The sequence below is a fragment of the Accipiter gentilis genome, chromosome 13 (assembly GCF_929443795.1).
Source record: "Accipiter gentilis chromosome 13, bAccGen1.1, whole genome shotgun sequence".
NCBI classification, from domain to species: Eukaryota; Metazoa; Chordata; class Aves; order Accipitriformes; family Accipitridae; genus Astur; species Astur gentilis.
The window spans coordinates 30,262,244-30,286,710 of record NC_064892.1 but is presented as its reverse complement, the minus strand read 5'-3'; the positions used below and the strand labels follow the sequence as shown (position 1 = coordinate 30,286,710).

Here is a 24,467-nt window from a genome sequence, read left to right as displayed (position 1 = left end):
CTCTGTGTTTATCAACCTTTCCTTATTGAAAGTAGTGTTTAATTTCCTACTTCTGCCACCACCACTCCAACAAGATTAGGGGAAGTGTAAATGAGGGCCCACAGATGCTTTAAGCACCATATTCTCGATAGCTGTTCTAGTGGTAAGATGGTGGAAGGTAACATCTTTTTGCCTGCTACCACTGGTAAAGCTAAACTGAGATTGGCAGCAAGAATAAACACTTTGGAGAGAAATAATTGGATGCACAAATTTTATTTAAAATATAAAAGAAATCAACTACTAGCTTCATTAACATGCTTGTTTAGTTTAGTGGTGGTAAAGGACAGATCTCATAAGTTTTACAGTCCAGTGATCTTACATGAATTCTTTAAAAGATCCTAAATACTAGCATTGGCTTGCTGATTACATAGTTTTCAAATGTGTTTGATGTTATCATTACTAGGAACTCTGCTTCCTCTGCTAGGAATTGTGTTTCAACGGGAATTACGCTGGGTAAATTGATTCTCTTCCCTAATGTTATTCTTCTATTTAAAATGTGTCAGGTCTTTTTATTCTCCTTCAAAATAAATAAGATATTTTTTCTTGAATAGGATATCAAAATTTAACAAAAATCTAATTTGGTTTGTTGAGAAAGAGCATGCTCATTTGCAGTCCCATGAAAGAGACGGGATCATACAGTTCAGGTGCCATTGCCTGGTGAGGAGGTATCCACAACGGACAGGTCCAGCTGAGAGGTTGGAGAAGATGAGGTTCCTATGAATGGGTGATCATGTCTTCTTTTGACTGTGCATCATACCAGGTGCTGACTGGTTGCCTTGTAGGGCAGATATGAGGGCAGAGGGGACATAATGCTCATCTGTTATCAGCCCTCTTCTTTTGATCAGGATCAGAGCCAACTGTAAGCCACTCACCAGTTGCCAGTAAAGTCAAGGGCTATGTAATATGCCAATCACCTCATTTAGCAAAGTTAGCGGGGAGCTTTATTGACGAGGTGCAATGGGCTTTGGCCAGGCTTCTCCCCTCCACGGGCCACCATCAAAATCAAAGACCATGTGTAATCTGCTGTAAAAGTCAGATCCCATCAAAATCAAAGACCATGTGCAATCTGCTGTGGAATCAGATCCCAGAGAGGGCTCCCTGATGCTAGCACTAAGTAGCTATTAGTCAATTGGGAGAATTTAACTTCTGAGAGGAGAGATTGATTCTGTAATGTTCCTAAGTACTTGGCTCTTTTCCTCATTTACTGCAAAAGTCCATAACTGACTGAAGAGAACTTGTCTTTCTCGAGGAGTAAGAGATATACTTAAAAATTACTTGACAAAAGAAAGCTATAGACTGGCTCTTAAGCCATTCATTGCACTGTCCATGTTCTCCTTTCATCTGCTGTCCAACTCCTAACACTGCCTCTTGTAGCTGGTGTAGCTGAATTACTATGCCTCATAGAAATAAAAGAAATTGAGAATGAATTACCTGATATCTATTAGGTATGCTTTAGAATCACAGAAGAACATAAGTCAGAAGGTACATCTGGAAGTCACGTACACCATCCCTCTGCTCAAAACAGGGGCAGCTCTGGAGTTGTCTCAGTTTTGCTCAGGACCTTGTCCAGCTATGTTCTCAGTACCTCCAAAGATGGAGAGTCCACAGCTTCTCTGAGCACTTGTTCAAGTGGTTGGCCACCCTCACTGTGGAATACCTTCCTTATATGTAATAGAAATGTTCCTTGTTGAGTATTTGTCTATTCAGCCTCAACCTTTATCCAAGAAAAGCCTGACTCCTTCTTCTCTGTAACCTCCCTTAAGGTAGTTTCAGTGTGTCTGTGTCCATCTGTCTGTTTTCTCATTTGGCATATTTCTCGGGTTCACTCCTGCCCTGCTCCTACAAGCTGTAGGACCTCTGCGATCAGTCTAATAGCAGGGGGGGGACGGGACTATGGTAAACATCTCCCAAAGGAAGCTGCTGGACGGAGTTCTTCAGTAGTGCCACCACACGCGCTCACCCATCAGGTGCGTGTCCAGGTCCCCGGCCCCCTCTGAGGCAGTTAACTTGTGGAGCTAACATGGTCAGCATGGTCTTTGCCTCTGGCCAAAGAACCAGGGAAACTCACTTTGCAGGTGGACGCCCAACAAGCAGGAGCTGGGCTGCTGATCCACATGCAGCTCTTCACCAGCCCGGGGCAGGGGGCGGCAGGACTTGGACTTTTTTGTCATTGCAAACCCCTCCAGCCATCCAAATAACGCCGTCCGCGTAGTTCCTATGACACAGGCGGTCCCTGAGAGGTGGGAGGGATGAGAAACTTTGTGCTATTACACTGTGTTTCTTTTTAATCCCTTCAAAAAAATCCACAATCATACTCTTTGTTTTAATAATGCCTTGTCATCCATGAGGATGGCACGTATGTTGCCCTTACTGCTGCAACATGGCTAACTTCCTTGAGGGCTCATTTCTAAAGCTTCTTTGACTTGTCTTTCACATTCTCCTGTTTCCTTGGTGATTTGTCTGGCCTCATCAGCGTCTTGTTACTAATGCATATTTGCTCAGCTGGGAAGTCACTTTCTCATTATTCAAGCCTGCCATGTGCTGGCCATTTGTGATATGAAATCTTGTCTGTCTTACAAAAAGAGAAAAACACTCTTCCAGACGGTCCGTGGAAGGACTGGGAGAGGGATTTGTATTTTTATTTTGCAATTTGTTTTGTACCTGAGATTTCATTTTGATTCATTATTTCTTTTCCTTCTACCTAAGGAGGATTCTGAAAATAAATATTTACCGTCCTTCCCCTCTGTATTTGTGAACAGCCTCTAAGAATTTTGAAATACTAATTTTCCTTGCTGATTTTTGTCCTTTTCCATTTGGCAAACTCCAAGTTCTTTTTCTTTCTATAAAATAAAGTTAGAAAAGACACAGCGAGGTTTTACTTGGGGGAAAAAAAAAGAGAATAAAACCTCAGAAATTGCTAACATAATTGAGTGTTTTAATTTTTAGGTGAACTCTGCAGTCCTTACAATGCCTGTGATCTCATACTTTTTAGATCTCTGATTCTAGTGTAGTCTAGGGGAAAGAGCTGCACTTTTGCACAAGTGAGAACTGCTTCCCAGGGTTACTGTTTAGCGTGCAAGCCTTGATTTCATTGGGACTGAAAACGGCAGCCTTGATCGGGATGCAGTTTTGCCTTCATTTTAGGCACTTGGTGAATCAGATCGCCCCATTTTTTCCTGTATAGGAATATATTCCCTGTAGGTAGTAAGTGGAGAGTAATATGCTGCCCCCAAACATTCTATCGATAGAATTCGGTTTGCCTGAGTTCACCAGGTGTCTAAGATGACCATTCAACTGAGTTGGCTCAGGTACGCTATGTAAGAGCATCCCTCTTTGACTGATATACTCATTTCAGAAGAGTTTGCCACAGATCTTTTCTGGACACTCTGCAGCTACTGCAGGTACGGGAGAGAGAGTCTGTGCCTCCTTCCCGTGGCTGAACAGGCTGGGTTTGCTGAAAATGCCCGCACAACCTGTGTTCAAAGTCAGCGCTCCCACCTCGGAGGTGTTCTTTCGCCTGCTCTTCTTTTCTTCCCTTTCTTTAAGGTCTTTGTAACCTTTTCATATTTCATTTCAAGCAGCCGTAGAGAAAACCATAACCAAAACAGCAGGGGCAGGACCATTCAGCAGTATAATTGCTAAACTTGTGGCAAATGCTGGTTTTCCTTTTTCATTATTCTGTCAGCCTTACAGTATCTTAAGTACAGCCTCAGGCCCTGCGGTCTCTTCTGATCTGCCTCCCTTTTCTTAGCGTACTAAGTTGATGGTTTCATGCTGGAAACCACGCTTTCCTTCGGAGACCCTTCTCTGTCCTGCTAGGCTCGGTGTGTGACCACACTTCTAGATATGTCCGTAATTTATATTTAAATGTAGACATGTAACAGGGCCTTTTGGGGAGCAGTGAAGAACTGTGGGCGGGGAGGAGGGGAGGAAAGAGAAGGAGTATTTCATGGCTGCACAGTGGTACACAACAGCAAGCTATTACTTTCCCTTTAGGGCTTCTCATATATTTCAAGGCACTGTGTGTTGTTTGGTTGTTAGCATTCTTGGCCACACTGGCACCGCATTGTACACAGTCTGAGTAATTCAGCCGGCTTCAATAATGCCATCTATATTTAATGTTTCAGAAGCTGCGAAGATTGGTTTAAGATGGTAATTTTCTGTCTGCACTTTTGAGATCTACGCAATATGGGCGGTGCTGAACTGTCTCTGACAGAGATTCGGCATTGGGGGTGGGAATGTGTGAAAAAAACAAAATAAAACACACCCCCCCCCATATAAAGAAATTAGTTACCTGCTTATGTACGGGGAGGATTTGGTCCTCGTGAATCTTAACACTGGAGAGTGATATTTACCATTTCTATACAGAGCAGCTCCAGAGCTGCTGCTGGAAACAAGCAATCTGTCTTGCATTTTTTTTGTCTAAAATGCAGTGATTGCTCTCTAGAGAGACGACCTGTAGGTTAATTCTTTCTCCTTTCCTGTCTCCTCTCTGGAAATGCCAGTAAGAGGGTATCGGTGACGTCTACCGGCCTGATCTGGACCTACTCCACAGCTTCATCTCTTAGGGGTCAACCTACGTTTTGGTTGCACGTAGACCAGTTGAGCTTCCAGCCTGGTGCTGGTGGAGCTCTGGGCTGCGCAGGTGTCTCTCTCCAGGATCCTCAGAGCTGCGATGAGCACCGTGAGATGCTTTTCTGCTTCCTGACACTGGGATTTTGGCTCAGAGAAAAGACCCTTGCGTAACTTGCAGGTGACCCTCGGAGACCCAAAGAATTGCACATTGAGGACCACTGGAAGACAGCAGAAGAATGAGCCAGGTATTTCCTGGCTGTGTAACCAAGAAGTCACTCCTTTGCCTGAGGGAACCGCTGTCTGAATACCATGGTTGTGCCACAAAGTTGGGGACATCAGGGCTTAAAGGAAATGGCCAGAGAGGAGAGATGAGATTGAAGGAAAGGACACTTTGATAGCTGCGCTGGCAGTAGCCGTGAGACAAGCCAGCAGGATATAACACGTGGGAAGCAGGATAGCAAATGCTGCGTGGGTGGGTGGGCACGGGGGGAAGCTCTGGCACAAAGGCTGGGTGAGATGGCAAAGTAGGTGGAACAGTGTCAGACAGCACAAACGTTAAGACCAAGAACCATTTTTTATTTTAATTGATCGTCGCGTATACTTGCAAGCAATCTGAAGGGCAGAAGAAATGTCTATAGGATCAATTTTTAATAAGCGCATTTATGTGAAAAACAAAATAATTCTGAATAATTAAATACCATCATCTTGGCATCATTCATCACAATCTTTATGGCGAGGCTGTCTGTTTATAAGCAGGCATGACAGCAGTCCCTGTTATGAAACTTGCCTCATTCCTGCCAGTTTAAGATCCTCTTCCCGTTTGCTTCTAATTTTGCCAAACATCACGTGTTTGTGCTGAAATTTTTCACCCTGTTCGTCTGTCTTAGGCTGATATTTTTTTCAGTCAAATCTATTTCTTCATTTTCCAAAATGAGGCTAGAAGGGAAAAATGTGCTGTTTGGCAGGTATAACTCCTTGTTACAACTTCTTGGTGGTGGCACCAACCACTCATGAAAAAGAAATTTCAGAACCTGACCCATGCAAAATTAGCAGGTTTTGCGGCTTTTTGAGATAAATACGAGGGAGAGAAAAAGAAAAGAGGTTAAACCCCCAGGGGATGGCTACAAGGTTTAAACAATTCTGTCATCTTTGGGGGTTGGATGGGAAGGTCCCAGTTCTGTGAATGAAAAACCTTATGTGTGACTGGGAATACGGTACCTTAGTTACAGATACTCTGTTTTCCACCCCCCAGGAAAATAGGACCCATTTGCTGTCTTTGAAAATATAAGCCTATGTGCACACAGTAAGCCTGCAGTAGTTGACAGTTTAACTTAAGTCAAATTAAGACTGCTGGAATGTTTTATCTCATATCAAGTGCTTTGCAGGTCATACTGCAACCAGAATGCACACTCTCTTACCGCGGGGAAACTGAGCACGTTGGATATTTTCCTGGAATTCCTGTTCCTGGCTGGTCCAGACCCAAGTACAAAGGTGCAGAACGGGGAGCATCTCTCGTACTCTCAGGGACTGTCTCCTACACCGCTTCCCCCCATGCTCGGCCAGTTTTGGAAAAATTGCCTCAAACACAAAGTCAGGATCAAAGGAAGAGGGATATAATTAGACTAAATCACAGTGGGAGATGTGAAAATAATACAGTGGAAGTCTGTGAGCTGATCTGCGGTATGTAAAACTTGGCCATGGAAGAACCATGGGGACAGGGTGGATAGGATGAAGAAGGAGATTTCAGGTCTGGTGGAACTGTAGTAAGTTCAACCCATAAGTGGAACTTGGTTTCCCATTTGTAACAGTAATTTGGTAGTGAAAAGGCTTTCCAGGGGCAGAGATGGACTGAAAACTCACTTGGGGTCTTCCAAATGGGAGTTTATATGGTTCAGAAGGATGGGCTCTAGGGTTTCTCCCAGAACCTGGAGTAAAATCTCTGAACCAGGACGAAGGTGCAGTCTGGATGGCGGTGATGTTCTCCTTGGGTATGCGTGGCTATTCACTCCCTTCAGAGGCTGTGGAGCAAGCAAGATCTCTTGTGAGTTCCTCGACTCCCTAGTACTCATAGCACCATGTTGAGATGATGATAATCAAATCCCATGCTTCAAGGTTTCAGCGGATTGCCTGGAGATGGAAAGGAGGGCTTCCCTCCCCCAGTGCCTAATTGGCTAGATGCATTCCTGGCTTTGTGTGAGGATCGTTTCATTCGGTTTGGCTCTTCCCTTTGAATCGTCAGAGGCTGGCCACACGGGTGAGACATATCTGCTCAGAGAAGACTCTGAGATGTGGGGCAAAGACTCCTTTCTCTTAACAACCCTCGCCATGTTCAGGTGTGTAAAGTCAAACGGGTTGCAGCTGGGAAGGAGAGGACATTTCACCAGCCCCTATTAGGTGACACATCTGCTTACCAAACCTCACGTGTCTCAGCTAGTGACCCTCAAAAGGGTTTATGCTAACTTTCTGGTGTCTTGTATGCTCTGCTTCTCTTCCGAGCATTGAAGTCCCTTCTTTCTAAATTGCAGACATCAGCTAGAGCTATCCTGGGTGAAGCTCAACGGTCTGTAACGACAGGAGGTTACATGAGGTGACCAAATGGTGCCTTCTGGGCTAAAAAGCTATGAAATGTCCGGAAAGGTACAACAGTGCTAAGGACCTGAATGGGTATCAGTGTGTGACATATGACAGTATACGCAAATTCAGTGTATCTTCTGAAAATGTAGGGGGTAGTACCCAACAGGCAAGATGAACACGGGCCTGAGGTAGCAGTCCGTCCCCTGGTCAGGAAATGCCGAAGTGGAGCTTCTCACACAAAAGTTGGTTGGGCAGCAGCCTCAGTGGAAGAGACCTTGTCATTTCACGTAAAGTCTTGAGATTTGAAATGCTCTTGTACTGTGGTAGAGTGAACACACATACCTGAATGTCTCTCGAAGGCTCCCAGGGAGCGGTCCAGGCGGCAAGATCCATCAAAAAGCTACCCCAGCTGGACTGCAGAGCGTGTGAGAGATAATCAGACATACAACCACATGTATTTTTACTTCGGTGGCTGAATTAATCCATCATCCTGGTGTTCACTTACAACAGAAATACGCTACCACTAACTCCATCAGTCCCTGAAATGTCATCTGTTTCCAAGCAGCTCTGAAAACAATACTGGTGCCAAGTCCTTTGATGCCTGGGACTTCCAGTGCAGTGGAAGAAGGTCAGGGACTATTTCTAGGTTTCCTATCTGTAACCTACCAAGATGCTGAACATCTGTTTGAGTCAGAGTTACCGGTCCTGAGCACAAACATAAACTAAGCTTTAGATGCTTAGACACATGGTTAGATCAGCAACACAAGTTAGTGAAGCAATTCCTCGTTCAAGCAGTTCTTAAAAAGGAGTGTGCTTACAAGCAATATGTTGCCCCACCAAATCATAGTTTCCTTTCTCGATCATTAAGGGAAAGCACCATAAACTCCTTTTTAATCTCGCGTTTGTCTCCTTTTGCTCTTCAGCAGTGTCTAACGTTCATTGCATCAATACAAAAATATATCATTATTTCAGAGTTAATTAAATCTACTGATCTGCTCTTGACAGTCACCATAAATCCATGCAGAACCTAAAGCTAGCCAAGACCAGGGGACGCGGGCTTTTAAAGGTGTCCCTACATCCCAGAATTCTCTTCATAAAAATAGGTTTTGGTCATAGGTTTTTGTTTTGACAGTTCAGATCAGCAGTCTTCCTGGCTGATACATTGATTGTAGGGTGTCAGTCTTCCTGATCTAATAAAATATCGCAGCACAAGGGAAAAAAAAGGAAGCTTTTGTCTTCTTGGCAACTCAGTGTGAAAGCTTTCCAGAATATTGCTTTGCATAGAATGAAAATGGCTGTGGGCCAATGACTAATTATATTAAAGGGCTGAGCTTTTAAATTATTTATGTACCGTAGTGTTTACCCTAGTATTATTAAAACCACGGCATATACTTCTACAAATAAGATTTTGGTTCAGATGAATGTGACAGTCGTTCTGTGGGTGATATACTGTACCAGGAGTTTCTACTTTAATGTAACAAATAGCTTAACACACATTAACAGATGCATTACTCGTGGAGCACTGCTGCAGAAGGAGAGGCAGATGAAAATAATTTACCTCTGGTCCATTTAGACGCAGCAGATTATGCAACAATAATAAATGTAGGAGCAGACTGCAAAGCATTGTTTGAAATGAGGATTTATCAAACTGAGGATTTAAAACCGCTTTGGATCCAGACAATGCTAACCAGAAACTTCTTTGGTTTGTGCAGCAATTGCTGAGCATACAGGAGGAATTAAATAACAAAAAATCCGAACTGGAGCAAGCCAAGGAAGAGCAAACACATACACAAGCGATGCTTAAAGTCCTGCAGGAACAGGTGAGTGTTTCTGGTGGGAGAAAAATGCCGGCTGAGGCATGCTAAGGGGACGGAGGACTCGTGGCTTCACCTCCAGTATCCACAGGAGTCTGACCACAGAATATGCTGTGAGCAAGACATGACCTTATGTGGCCTGTGTGTCTGCTCTGATTAGCATTTGTGAACGCAGCTGAGGCTAACACGAGAGTCTGAGAAAACAGAGTGAAAAGGGACCCTTATTTTATCCTGTCCAAGAATGAATTTCATGTCTTGAGTACCATTTCCTCTTATGTTATTCTACATAGATATCAGTGATGTGTGTTTTCGATCTGAATAAAAAAAAAAATATTGGGAGGGTTAAGTATACCTGAAACAAACCAGATCTTTTAAGACTAGTATTGAAAAAAAAGAGGTTGGCATCTCCTGTGTTATTTGTGCAGATGTGAGTATACAAGGAAGTTTATCATAATGGCATTAAAAAAGTAGTTATCAATGCACTTATTTAAGCAGTGAGAAGCAAACATCTGTAAATCTGCTTATCACACCTGCTTTGATAATAAGGTGTTCTATGACACTGAGAAGGACATGTGATAATATTGTTTTATAAGCATGGTAGGATGGATAGTTACAAAGCAAAAGGAAAACCTGGTGCTAAATCTGTAAATCTGGAGATAAAACAGTGCATCGTGCGCAAGCACAGTATGCATAAATAAATGTTGTCTCTGTAGACCACGTGGCTTGGACACACTGAAATCACAAATCCCCACCTGTGCTGCACAGGCACAGTCTCTGCTTTGAGACCTTATTTCAGTCCTTTCTATATAAACTTTGAGCTGAAATATTTAGTGGCTTCGGTGAGTATTTGCAGTTTAAAGACTGTGGGATCTGAATTGCTTAGAGGCAGAGACTCAAAATACTGATGATTCTTATGGTCAAGATTTTTCAGCATGTACGTCTGAATATGTTTGAAGACAGGTTTATACATTTAATGTGCATATTGGGAAAAGTAAATTATGCTTATTTCAGATCTTTTAAATTATCAGTATGAAAGCTGTGGCATTGTTTCACATTTAGCATTTGTCTTTGAAATATCTAGTGACAAATATATTCTAGAAACTAATAATTTAGATTCTGGACTTAGCACTTTTGGTTACAGAGATAACCTTCTAAATGAGAGATGATGCAAGAGTGTATTATACAAAACACCATGAGGAAGAATGGGTTTGATAATGGCAGAATCTTTATAAACACAGAATCCACTGGATCTCTTGAGTTAATTGCGTCTCATTTGCATTTTTACATGGCAGTCATGGTATAGCCTTAAAAAAGAAAAAAAATGAAATTGCATGAAGTTATTTTACATCTTGGTAGCAATTAAATGCTGCAAAAACATATAAGAAGATCTTACAATGCTAGGCCCCAGTAGGGACCACCAGGGCAGACTTTTGAATCTCTGCAGACTCCTCCTAATTGCAAATCAAATGTGCACTCATGCTAGGCAGACAGACGAAACAGTAGCTGGAAGAAAGGCAGGATGGATCTGCATTTCTTTTGAGAATTAGCTCTGAAACATGCCTAAGGCCAAGACTGTAAGTAGCTGGAATTCCTAAGGAGTGCTACGCAGCCAGTGTGCTTCTCCAACAAACCTGAACCAGTTCCAAAACTTTCCAGAACAGCAGAAGCCCTAGCAGTAATGACCCCCACTTGCCAAGGCTCACAGTTTTCTTCTACAAGCACCACAGCTCATCTGTGCGTTCCATCCACAACGGCTATTGAAAATCATCTGCCAGGGTCAATACGAACATTTCTTTCAAAAACAAATAGCACCGGGCTCCCGCCTTGATTGTACGGCTTTTCTTTGTGATACGTTTGCTGAAATCTGCCTTTTCATCCCAAGCTGGCAGAGGGCTCCTGCCTTGCCCCACCAGGGACGTCTTTGCACGGAGACGTGCGGCCGTGTCCGAGCACGACTGCTGGCTCAGCACGTCTCCCACCGAGCCACTTGCACCAACCCAGCCGCGTCCAGGCTGGGACACCCTGCTGGGAAAAGTCCCCTTTGCTTGTGCACCATACTGGACCCAAAATCCCCTTTGCTTGTGCGCCATATTGCGTGACTGGACCCAAAAGGCTTCTGGATCAGATGTGGCCCGTGGCCTCCAGCTCTGGTTGTCAGAGGGATTCACGCCCGCTGGTTTGAGTCAGACCTCCCCCAGCGTGGCATTAGACATCTCAGAGACTTCTCTCTCCTCAACCCTTCTCCTTTCCTTTCAGGTAGGCCCTTGGTTGTTACTGGCACTAGTTCAGCGTGTTGCCTTAGCGTACTCTCTGCTGGTAACATCACGCTCGCCACCGACCCGCGATGGAGCCGGTCTAGGGGGTAAGGCAGGTCCTGTTTTTCCAATATTGTATGTTTTTCTAAGGTTCCTATTCCAACATTTCAGTATTTAGGATATGAGAGAAAAATATAATTTAAATTTTAATTTAGAATAAAACAATATTGGAAAAAAGGGACTTTACCCCTTTAGCCTGTGGGAAAATAAAAATAAATAAATAAAAATAGAAATAAAATAAAATAAAAAAAACTTATTTTCTACCCATAAGTTTTCCAGTGTTGTCTCCACTGGTTCACCTCCACCTCCTACTGCGGTGATCCTGGGGTAGATGTGGATGCTAGCACCTTCTCGCCTGACCTCCGGCATCCTTTTCAGAGCATGGCATGCAACAAAAGAGACGGAAAGGCTCGAGCATCCCGTCTGCACTAGATTAACCAGTGGCGGTGGTGGTGGGAAACCATGGTGGAGTGAAATCCTTCCAGACCAACGTAGGCTAGAGGCTGAGCTCACTCCCCCGTCAAACACGCGTGTGGCTGACGGAGGAGTGGTGTGTCACCAGCAGAACGCGTGCGGAGCGTTGCCCAAGGAGCCGGCAGTCGCCAAGGGGTGACGGCACTTTATCAACCTGGAAAAGGAAAGGTGAAAGGTAAGTAATGAACAGCACTCCTCGAGCGCTCAGGACCTGGCATTAGCGTGCGGAGCAGTTTTACATACCCGAGCACGCTCTCCTGACCTCGTATTCAGATGAGTAATTCAGCTGAACTCAACAGAACTGCTCACGTGAGGTGAATTTCTATAATGACGAACTGGCAGAATCAGGAAACGCCTCTTTCAGTCGCACCGTGATGCAGAAATACCTAATTCTGGTGCTTGGCTGGAAGTTGCCGTCTCGGCTCGTTCCTACCAGCCGTCCTCACAGTGAGGTGGTTTCCCAGAATGGTTATTTTTTCAGTACAGGGAAAACATGTAGCATTCATTGGAAATGCATTCACCCTGCTGTCAGTATAAATTGCAGACTTTTTGAAGGTATTGAAAGATGAGAATCAGTGAATTGAACCAGGAGACCTGATGAATTTGCAATCCCCGGCTGTCCTTTGTACCACTTTATCGGGGATTGCTGCCCCCTTCCCTCTCCGTCAGGACTGGTTTAGCGGCTTGAGCGGCAGTTCCTGAACCGGTGCAGTTTACAGCCCTGCATAATAAGGTATGCAGAGACCACGGCCCGCTTACCTTGTCAGATTGGAAACTGTGAGAAGCCGGGAACTGAATCACATGCAGTTTAACTGTCGCTGCCACGCGGCAAAAAAAGATGATGGAGCTAACCCAGCCGCCCTAGGGGGGTAGTCCGCCAACGCTTCTGAGTCAGACACCTAATCAAAACATACTCGTGTTCCATTTCACCTGCGCTTTAGGACTGTTGTCATTCTGGATCACGGCCGTGTCATCAACAGTGACATCAACACCAGCTTCCTTGGCAAAAAACAAGGAGTGCGGAGGAAAGTTCTATTTATTGCTCCCCATCTCCCCCCCATCCCAGATATCAACTCTGAATGAAGTTAGAATAAAAACATGACTCACCGGAGATTTACCTATAGAGTAAATGGTTCTGAGCGCTTCATTTAAGTGTACAAACCTCCACGGCTTATAGGGTCAGGAGAGCTGCGGTGTCTCCTCCTTTGTGTGTTTGCTCCATCGCAGGATGAACGACTGCGCATTTCGCTGTGGCTTGAGGCATGAGCAAGGACTTTCCTTAAATCTCTTGGGAGTGGTGTTTACAATCCTCAATGTAGTCCTGGATTTTCCCCAAAAAGCTGATTCAGGAGGAAAAAGAAAAGTTTTAGTTCTGATCATATATTTGGAATTGGCAGTGTCTTCTCAGTTCTTCCTGCCACTGGTTAAATAAAAGAGCTGTTCTTCTCTTCACCTCCTTTTCCGTCATACCCAGGAGCCATGTCAGTTATTTAGATGCTTCCTCAGGAAGGAAACGTATAGTAGCACTTTGGCATCTTAAACAGCTCGAAATATATCATTCAAAAGTAATCATTAGCAAAACACTATTTAGCTAGTGGCAACTTGCAAATATTGTAAAGTTTAAATTAATAGCAACAAGAATGGGAAATGAAATCGTTTATTATTCTTGAGAGCCAATTCTGTACACTTTTTATGCCTTGAAACTACTTTCTAATCTTATTATTTAAAAAATAATGACCCAGTCTTATTATTTTCTTTTTTTTTTGTTGTTGTTTTTTTTTTTTTTTGCCAACCTATCAAGCCTTAAGTATGTTCGTTTCAAAATGGTTTGAGCAAAACCTCATTAGAATTATATGCTCCATCTGTTTTTCTCATTGGAAGCTTTATAAAATGCTCCTTCAAATAAATCAAAGATAACTGTGTGAAATACTCAAGTAATGTGCTTGTTTTGTTCTCTTTTGTTTTTTGTTCACTCTTTGCAGTTAAAAAGCGCCAAGGAATTAGCAGAAATCAATGGGCATGATGAATCTCAGGCAAATGTAGGTACAGCTATCTATGTATAGATTTAGAGATATATGTATCTATGCATGCTTATGGTCTCAAATTTACTATTTATGTCTTAAAGCTGATAGAATGACTGAATGATTTGCACATCAGGTTTGAAGTGCCTGGTGTTTTTTTTTTCCTGAACCCACAGGTTCAAATCCCAGCAAACTTCATTTCGAGGTAGATAAATTGGGTTCCATGCAATTTACTTTGTAGGATTTATTTGGATGAGACTTTAACAACCAATGTCCTACTTGCTGTATGTGGGTGTTAAAGATACCATGGAAACGACTGCAAGAGAAATGCTTTGCCGTAGTGTCCTGTCCAGGATTACTCAAGCTACAAAGTTATAGTGTTTGTCTCTGTGGCTGCCACCTTGCAGCTGAGCAGGTCTGGCCATATTTCAGTTCTGCGTGAAGTGATTCGTATACGCGTGTAATTTGGAAACAGCTCATTTGCACAAGAGGACTACATTAATTCATTCAGTCATTATTTTGTCCCAAATCATTAAAGGACTTGTTAAGGTCATGTTTTTTAAAACCTGCTGCCAAAAAAAAATGGTTCTGTTATTCCCTTAATGATTGCAGTCAAAACAGCAATTTGCATAAGGGGAGAGAGAAAAAAGGAAAACTTTCCTGCTATGTTTGTCATCCAAACCATGCAGCTTTGTGCTTTGTCATAAACATATGAAAATTAAACCTGATTATATTCTATATCTTCCTCCTAGCCAAGAGAACTAGCAACAGTCTGAACACTAATACATTTTAACATCTATTTTAGTCAATGTGTTGTCTAACGGCACAGCCGGGAAAGCGGTTTTATTTTAAACCTGAATGGAAGGCTCAAATTTTCTGGACTGCTTTGTGATAAGAAAAGGTTGTCCTCTCTTTTTTAATCCTTTCTTGAATCTCATTCATTGTGGTCTGTTTCCGCAGTGAAGTCGATAGAGCCTCATAGCTCTCAGCATTTGGACAGGAGACATTCAATATTGTCTGATAGCTCCAACAAATCTGCAGTTGCAGTCTGTCTGCACAGCGTCTCATTGCCCCTTTGAAAGATTCTGTTTGCAAACCAAAATAAAGACATTAATCCACCGATGATCTTGAAACACTCACATTTGCTACCTAAAAACTTGACTTTGTACAACAGCTGGTTGCAGGCTTCCTAGAGGAATTTAGAAATGTAAGACTTAGAAACTTTCTAAAGGAACTTGCTTCCTCTCCAAAAATGTGGATGAAACAATGTTTTGCAGGACTGAAATTTTTTGAAAGCAAATCACCTAAATGCTTCAACTTTTATCTTTCTGGCTCATATGTAACTGGATAAAACAGAAAAGCCTGAAAGTTTTGTATTTATATAATATAAAGTTTGAAATAACATTAAAAATGAAACATTTCAATCGCGTAAAGAGAGTGTTTCAGTACATCTTTCCCAGATATCTAAGACCAAAGATTTCAGAATCTTTGGTTAATGGTAAATTTTTCAAAATGTAATATTTTGCTCCAGTTTGTAATTGTAGGAATTGTTCAAATGCCTGAGTTTTCCATAGGATAGAAACTCTATTTTCTGCCCCTCTTTTCCGTGACCTTTCCCCGTGATGATCTCATAGCAATATTAGACTCCTAAGGAAAGAAGTCAATAGCTAAATTAATGGTGAAAAGGGAGACCAGACAGCTACAATTCCCGAGTCACGGTTGCAGCCAGGTATTCAACAATTATGCCACCATGAAATACAGAAAGCACAGCAGCACAAATGGAAATAGAGGGAAAGAACTGATGTTAAAGCATTTGCTACAGTAATGAACTTTGTCAAATGGAAGTTGAGGTACCTTTTAAACAATTGTCATTTATATCGAATAGGTAGTGCTCAGGTGTTGAGCCTTGCAGGTTGTCTCTCCACATCTATTCTCAGCAGACTTCATGGTTCTTGCCCTTGGCCAGTGTGCAAATCTGCGATGATCAAAGAGAAAAAGGCTTGGTGGCTCCTACGTGGTTGTTAGAGAACTGTGATGCATATAATGGGATTAGGACATATTTGTTACAGTTGACAGGTTGAATTCAGCAAATGAAATACCTTTACATGCTGAGCAATAGTGGGAGGTGTTGGTAAGGAAAAATGGCAACGTATGTCTATACACTGAACACACAATCTAATCTTCACACTATGGCATATTTAGATTACTCTGCAGAAAATCAGGCTCCTAGGAAGGACAGTAGAAACTTCAGGCACACTGCATACACATCAAGAAAGCCCATACTGTAATCGTAAAAAGAGTATTTTCTGCAGTCCTCAGGCTTTCTGCTGATGGCACTGGTCTGCATCATATTTTACATTAGAAAATACTGTTTCTTAAAATAAAACATGGAAATATTTTTCTTAGCAAAAGCAGATACAGACAGATGAAAATATATACTTAGACCTATCCTGGTGTGTCTTCTACATTTCCATTATGTGACACCATCCTCACAGGGAAACAAGGATCTGGACACCTTTGGAAAAAGAAAAACATCCTTCCTGAAATGTTCCCAACCTATAAATGGACCAATCTTCAGTATTTTCTCTTGTTTTTTGCAGAATTGAGCACAGTTAACTAAGAGGCTGGAGCAATTGCAATGTTACCCTCCCTGCCATGGCAGTTCAAACACAAATCTAGGGGGGGAGCGAAACAGAAACTTTAGTGTATTGCCTGTACATCTGTTATTTCCAGAAAGCAAAACCATCTTACAAGGCTCTGTGAACAGCCATAAGGGCGTTTCATGAGTGACTTGCCAAGTACATGCAGTAATATTTGTTACGGCTGTTGACATTTCCCAGCTATACTCTGTGTCAGGAAAGGCCAAATGTCAGGCTCAAGTGGTACATAAAGCCCAAAATTCTGGCCTGGTGTTAACAGAGACTTCAACACCGAGGACTGCCAGAGGTGCTGTCACAGAGCATTCATTTCCTTCAGCCCTGCAGTTAGGAAGAGATTACTTCTTGCTTCTGATCTGGCCCCCTTTTAATTTCCTCTTCATTGCTGCATATAACGATATTTAATTCACATCTCTGTCTTAACTGAAGAGAAAATAATGGCCAATGGACAATTATAATTTCAGATATAATCTTCTTCCAGGATGTTCCCAGACCCTTGGGACCTGATTAGTCCCAATGTGAAAAAAAAAAATCTTGCTTGGGAGGTGTGCTGGAGTAGAGAACATTGTGCAAACTGAAAATGTTAATCACGTGTTTTGTGGCTAACGCTATAGATGCCACTTATTCTTCCACTGTTTCTGTAAGTTCAGTGGCTTTCTGTGGAGCCTCTTGGATATAGGTTAATTCTGTGTTTTAATCAAAGACCTGCTTTTTTGCTCACTGCTGAATTCAGTATACATAGGGCACTGCATGCAAATACAGTTGTATAGCCTGGGTGAATATATCCCTGCCTTGGGGTTGGGAAGGTCAACGTCCATGGTATCCCTCTATTGTTAATGGAGAAACGGAGATTTTTTTTTTACACAAGCCTCATTTTAGAAGTACTCAGTGATCTTCTTCCAGGAGTTTGGTGCTGTCCCTTGACAGCTCTCTGCCTTCCTTAGATAGGTCCTGTGAATAACTCCTACCCTTTGTAAAAGTGCCATAAAATGGTAGTCAAGACTATCAATCCTCCAAGTCCAGACCAAAGCAAGAGATGGGTCATGGTCACCGAAGCATTTTGAATGTCCAGATTGCAATTTCGTGGTAAAGTCCTGACTCTGTTGAAGTCAATAATTAAATTCCCATCAGGTTAAAAAGCCAGGATTTCACCAAAAGAATTTTAGGGTTAGTTCATTATCAGCAAAGCGTAATAAAATGAATATATTCCAGAGGGTGAAACGGATGTCACCACAAGTTTTTTACCAGCTTTTTGTTCTGTGTCAGTTCCATTGTTTGAACAAAGTAATGACTTTGACCTCATTTGTCTGTCTGCCTCCAGTTAGCATCTCCAGCAGCTTGAACACAATATTCCGTGGGTTTTTCTCCAGACGTGAAATCAATAATATTAAGTAGGGATGCATTTTTCCATTTGAATGGTTGAAGCTGTTATCAGAGCATTTCTCAAGTTCAACCAAGCATCTTACATTTGATGTTGATTCTTCCTTTAATTTTCCCCCTCCGTATCTGCTTTTCAAGCAGTTACCAGATGATCCCTGACTCTGAGGAGGAGGAAACCCAGGCTGAAATATTTCAACCATTTTACTAAATGGCTCACTTTATGCTACACTCAGTGATGTTATTCCTAACTACACCCTAGTCTTCTTTTCTCACATAGTGTGGTTAATCACTGAAGAATTTTACCAAAGACAAGTAAAGACCGCTCTTAAATGAGGCTCATTTTTTGCAACAAGCTGGGCAAAGATTTAAAAAGCTAACCCCCTTCAATTTTTGGAGAAGTCTGTAATTCCATCAGGCTCATCAGAGTGCAGTTCATGTACTTCACTATGCAAACCTTTAATGGAAGCATCCAAGGGTACCTGCTGTGACCGTCCCATGTCAGTGTACGTGTTTATAGACACCTGCTATAGGATGGGGAACCTCCGTGCTGTGTGACTGCCTCGCATCGAGCCAGGTGAGATGAAAAGAGCCCTAGAACACAAGGAGAGGAGAGGGAATAGAAGAGTGCAACGCCTGCTCAAGTCGTCCCAGTGGTTCAGGACTACGGGGCAAAAGTCGGTCACCTTTATTGACGACGATCCCAAGCGATTGCTGATGCTTTTGCTTCACGTCCTTGTGAATGCAACAGCCATTCCCTTGCTAGACCACCCTCAGAAGGCTTGCTCTTCCCAGAACAACACAGGCTTGCGATAAAAATGTGCTCAACGGGGCTAATATAAGAGCAATTTGGGCCTAAAGTTACTGGCCAGAAAACCCCAGGGCAGGGCTTGTACGGGTCGGGAAATGCGTGTTTCTTTTCTGTTCGAGCTTCCCAGGTTTGTAAGCTGTGAACCTCAGCAAGCTGACGTGAGTCGCTGAGGAGCTTCCTTGCCTCCGCTGGGGTCCTCTGGCCTTGCAGCAGGCATTTCTGGAGCACACGGGCACTCCAAAAAGTGAGGCGATGACAGCGGTGTGCGTTTTGGGGCAGGGAGAGGGTGCTGGCACCCTTTCCGTACCCGAGAGTTCGGGGTGACGTCCCCCACAGGGGATGCCAGAGGTTGAGGTTGGCTTCTCTCCTCCATCTCAGAAGGTTCCAAGCTGCATTTCCCAAAAAGAGCACGGGCTACGTGCGCTCTCCAGACCTTCTGCTCCCCTTTGCAAGATTGTATTCGCTCAGCTGATTCATTTAACAAATGCAGTTAATTGTCTAAGGAGAACGAGCAGGAGTAATGGTGCAGCAGAGGGATGAGGGTAGCCCCTTGAGGAGGAGAGAGATGTGGGGTTTGATTTCTCATCGTGGGTGTGTTATGTCATTAGAAAAAGGTGCAAGGACCCTGTACCCTGATGGGAGCGGGTTGTAAAGCCCCCGGGGAGTACATTTACTGTCTGTATTCACGTTCTTCTGTCCTGGCAGGGCCAGGAGCAGGGGGTGAGGAGTGGCCGTGCCTCTCTCTACTCCCTGCCTTTTCCATTCCAGGCATTTATTTGTAGCCCTTCCATCACTCATTTCATCTCATTTCCTTCAATTTAAGGCATGTGGAGTATGATAAATTCAAGCAGCTATGACTGTTCGCAGATCAGCAGCTTTCCTACTTACCGTGGCAGGCATGAGGAATGACCACCTCATGAATTCAATACCACGAGGCCTGAAAAATAACAGGAGTTTAACTGGCTGTTTAGGACCGTGTTATCAAAGATCCTGCACAGCCTTCAGAAGTTCTTACACACTGACAGATTGGGTCCCCCCGAGTTCCCCCCTTCGCCGCCCCAGCGCCGGTTCGGTATGTTAGAGGACAGGATTAGAGTTTCATTAGCACAGTGCAGATTTCTCTGCTGGCTGGATCACAGGCTCTGCGGTTTCAGCCACGATCTAACCCTACGGGGAGCAAACGGCTACAGCAGACCGAGGTATATTCTGACACAGAGCGTGCTACCTGAAGCAGATCTAGGCTGTAGCAATAACCCTTTTGTTAATGTGCAGCAAGAAATCACACCACTTCCCTTGTCCCTAATTAAAAGTGTCAGAGTGGCATCGTACCTTGGCTTTTGATTGGAGTGAATTCCTGTCATCTGAGGGAGGAGAAGAGAGAACTCTGAGACACAATGATAAAACCCATTCAGCCACCCACTCAGCAAATCACAAAAGTTTTTTGACTTTAAATTTCATGTGAGCTCCACAGGGAGACAGTTCTTCAATGCCCAGAGCTACCTGACATTTTAATAATATCTGATCATTATGTGCAGCCTTTCATCCCAAAGCATTTTCCCCGAGTATTTATACTGCACACGTATCCAGGAGTCATCCCGTCTTTTCTGGTGCGGAATAACATTCAGCCTTATACATATGCAGCTGTGTGCTTAACCCACACAGTGTACAAGGCAGATTGGCTTGTCAGAGCACTCAGGCTCCCCCGCAACCACCTGAAGGATGATGGGCCACCTCTGCTTCAGTGACAAGCCTGCTACTGCAGTCCTGGGGGTTGTACACCACGTTCACGCTCCCTCCAGCCTGCTAAAGACAGCAAAAAATGACAGAAGCGAGAAAGGAACTTCAGTATCCCCAGGAGACACTTTTCATCACAGAACCATAGAATGGTTTGGGTTGGAAGGGACCTTAAAGAGCATCTACTTCCAACCCCCCTGCCACGGGCAGGGACACCTTCCACTAGACCAGGTTGCTCCAAGCCCCATCCAACCTGGCCTTGAACACTGCCAGGGATGGGGCAGCCACAGCCTCTCTGGGAAACCTCTTCCAGTGTCTCACCACCCTCACAGTGAAGAACTTCCTTACCTCTAATCTAAATCTACCCTCTTCCAGTTTAAAGCCCTTGTCCTATCACTACATGTCCTTGTAAAAAGTCCCTCTCTGGATTTCTTGTAGGCCCCCTTTAGGTACTGGGGTCTGCTATAAGGTCTCCCTGGAGCCTTCTCTTCTCCAGGCTGAACAACCCCAACTCTCTCAGCCTGTCTTCATAGGAGAAGAGGTGTTCCAGCCCTCAGATCATCTTCCTGTCCCTCCTCTGGACCCGCTCCAACAGGTCCATGTCCTTCTTATATTGGGGGCCCCAGAGCTGGACGCAGTACTGCAGGTGGGGTTTCACAAGAGTAGAGTAGAGGGGCAGAATCCCCTCCCTCGACCTGCTGCCCACGCTGCTTTTGATACAGCCCAAGATACGGTTGGCTTTCCGGGCTGCAAGCGCCCATTGCCGGGTCGTGTTGAGCTTCTTGTCAACCAACACGCCCAAGTCCTTCTCCTCAGGAAAAGTACATCATCCTTATCAAGATCCAATCCAAAGAAATGAGAGCTCCAAAATGTTTGTTTGAAGTAATTTTCATATATTCAGATGCTGAGATTCCTGTGAATATGGAGGTTGCCCTGGGTTTTCAGATACCTAAAATTAATACCTTTCAAATACAAATCCTTGCTAAAAACCATTCACTCTCATAAAACATTTCCAGTTGGTTTTTTTCCCCCCAATTACTTCATTTTATTTCAACAAAGACATTTTCAAAACAATTCTACACATCCCAGAAGGGAGACGAATTGCCTTTTTTCTCTCTAACTTTTTTTTAGAAGTGCAGTGTTCTGGAGGAGATTGCTAGAGCAATATTTGTGCTTAAGACCATTTGAAAGGGCTTTCACGAGTTCTCAGTCTCAAGTAAACAAGAAGTATGGCCTCCTACAAGGACTTCAGCAGAGCTGGCGGGCAGGCAATACTTTTGTTCAGCCAACCATTGGTTTGCTGCAATTCCCTAACACAAAGTGTGCAAAATGACAATTACCTTTTCCCTTGCAAAACAACCACCTTCACATCACATAAAACATCTGTGTTAAGTCATCAGGAACCTACACATAAATCCAGCTTTAGAAAATGAAGCAACCTGATCATGCTTTGAAGAATAAGCATGAAGTAACTTTCATATTAGTCATCCATATTTTGCATATGTACATTCCCATAAAATAGATGCGCTCAAATACAATGAGAACAATATAAAGAGATAGTTTCAATGAGAAAAGCATTTTCAGATTATTGCTAGTTGCCTAAACTCAGCAGGTGAAAGTTATAATAGTAAAAGCTTTGTAATGAAAAAGTTAAAAGCATCTCTCTGGCAAATAGATCAGAAAAATAGGATGTCAAGAGCACCATAATACAATTAATCTTCACTCCTGAAAACATTTCTATCATGTAGGATAAATCAGACAAACGAATCTTAGAAGCACAGAGGTGCATTTGAAGTGCTTCGTTTGCAAGGTCTTATATTTGCTATTCTAATTTTTCTTCATTGTTGTTCCTGTAATTCTAATGCCAGGTAATTTTTCAAGCCAGTTGTCAACTGTTTATTTGTTAATACCAGAGCACTCTTAAATTTACAGTCATAGTAAATTTTATATTAGCGTGCTTTAAAAGTAAATTTCTATATTAGTTTACTTTAAAAGTAATTACAAAGTGCTGTGGCTGACAAAACCAACACTGTTTTCTTGCATAGCACAAAATAAGTTATCAAGCTTAGGCTTGTTCTGAATGAAAAGGTGACACCTGGTCTGTATCATTTCTAATGATAGACCAGTCACATTCACCAGCGGTGTAGCATATGGCAAGTATGTTGTTCTGCATCACCAGGTAGATAGTAGAAAGAGACGGATCCTCTGAGACCCTGGAAAAAAACGCTGAAAAACAAGGAGGTTTTTTACTGAATTGCTGACCTGCTGCTAACTCTAAAAGTAGCGCAGGCTGCTGTGAGAGCTCTGGGTTTGGGCAGGCGGTTGCATGCCTTATTCCTTGCCTTATTCTTTTTATACATGATGCAAGACTGTAATTTGTTCCTGTAAACTGAGCTATCCCAGTGCACATAGAAGAGGCCAAGAAACCTCTCTACGTATAGACAGTGTGTCAGCAAGACCACCTAACTTAATGCCAGCCACCTTACTGAAATCAACTCTTAGGCTGTGAGGAACCAGGACTGTGTAAAGCACAGTATGTCTAGGAAGTAGCTCATTTGCTAGCACAAGATCAATTCATTTGCAGCAACAAGAGAGTTACATTACTCAAAGATTATGAGCAGTTTTCTAGTCGTTAGAGTATTTTTAGAGGAACAGTCAGCAGATAGTCAGAAACAGTCACCGTTCCTGGAGAATTCGGAGTTACTTTCAGAGTTCAGACACTCAACCAAATTTCCATACATCACAGCACAGCAGTGCCGTAGCAGCGCAAGAAGGGGAACAAGCTCCGTTAAAGGAAGAATTGGAGCCATTTGGCCCAAACCAAGCATTGCTGCCGTCAGGAGCTGCTGAATCCTGCAGCCTCACAGAGGCAAGGTGGTCGTAGCTCCGTGCGACCAGCCTGCAGTGAAGCTGAGCCCGTATCTTGCCATTGGACTATTACTCCTTGTTGCGCATCCACGCGCTCTGACCCCGCAGCTGATCCTGCTTTGAGCAGGAGGTTGGACTAGAGACCTCCCAAGGTCACCCGCGTGATTTTGTGATTCTGTGATCGATCCTCTGAGTCACGATCACTGTGAGTGTACTCATACGTTGCTACATTTGCAAGGAAATTTGATTTACGTTAAATTTTAAAAAGCTCTTTCATCGTAGTTTAGCTCAACTTGGATTGAATAATTTTGCATTCACCATGGATAAGAACATAGACAAGGACAGTAGCCCATTCTCAACTGACAACCATGTTAAGCTGTCAGAAGTTGTCCTGTACCTCAACCTTGCATGTCCCCATAAATTTAAAATGCCTGACTTGATGTGCATTGAAACTATTGCAAGGCTTCCATTCACTTGATTGGAAATTGAATTAGGCTCCTTTCAGGTTAAAGCAGCAAGATTAAATTTTCAGATGTGGGTCTGAAGTACATTTAAAGAAAGACCAGCAAAGCAAACACAACTATACCAGACTTCAAGAGATCCCCAGATAAATGAAAATTAATGAAAACCGTGCAGTCTTCATGTCACAGGCCAGTTTCTACCTGTGTTTGCAGTAGAATCGTCAAACCTGCCTGGCTGTCAATAAGCAGTTTGAGCAAGCACATCTAAAGTCTAAGCCCAGTTCTGTGGACTCAGAGCAGGTACTCGTATGCCTTTCAAGAGCTTAAGGACTGCAGATTTGGTATCACATGTGCATGGTTCTTTCTTCTATCAAAATCATAAAATTACCTTGTCTTTTCAAGCTTACAACATCTCTCTGGCCTGCAAGATTTTTGCTTATGTTTCAGATATATAGTTCTTTCTCCTCCAACTCGTTTTCTCTCATAAATTCCCTGGCTGATCAGAAAGTGTGGTGTATCCCTTACATCTAACAACATTCAGCAGTTGCTCTGTCATATGCCTGCTGTGTCCAACATCTAGTCTTTCCTTCTTCTCCTACTGTTTTAAAGCCTCAGACAATTGGCTCTGTACATATAGTACAAACGCCAACATATCCTTCAAAATCTTCCAGAGTCTGGTAGGATTTCGGGTTTTTACTGGATCTTTCAGAAGGTACAATATTATTTTTACCCCCTCACCACACAATT

The 24,467-nt window shown here is 43.1% G+C and overlaps 1 protein-coding gene across 8 annotated transcripts in view; it reads left to right on the top strand.

The window, feature by feature from the left end:
* ENOX1 (ecto-NOX disulfide-thiol exchanger 1) overlaps positions 1-24,467 on the top strand; it is a 378,564-nt gene that overhangs the window by 342,202 nt on the left and 11,895 nt on the right. For all 8 annotated transcript variants that reach the window (XM_049815788.1, XM_049815782.1, XM_049815789.1 and 5 more), the window contains 2 exons: positions 8,901-9,008; positions 13,774-13,830. In XM_049815788.1, the coding sequence (XP_049671745.1) occupies positions 8,901-9,008; positions 13,774-13,830 (165 nt within the window). The remainder of the gene's footprint in view (positions 1-8,900; positions 9,009-13,773; positions 13,831-24,467) is intronic.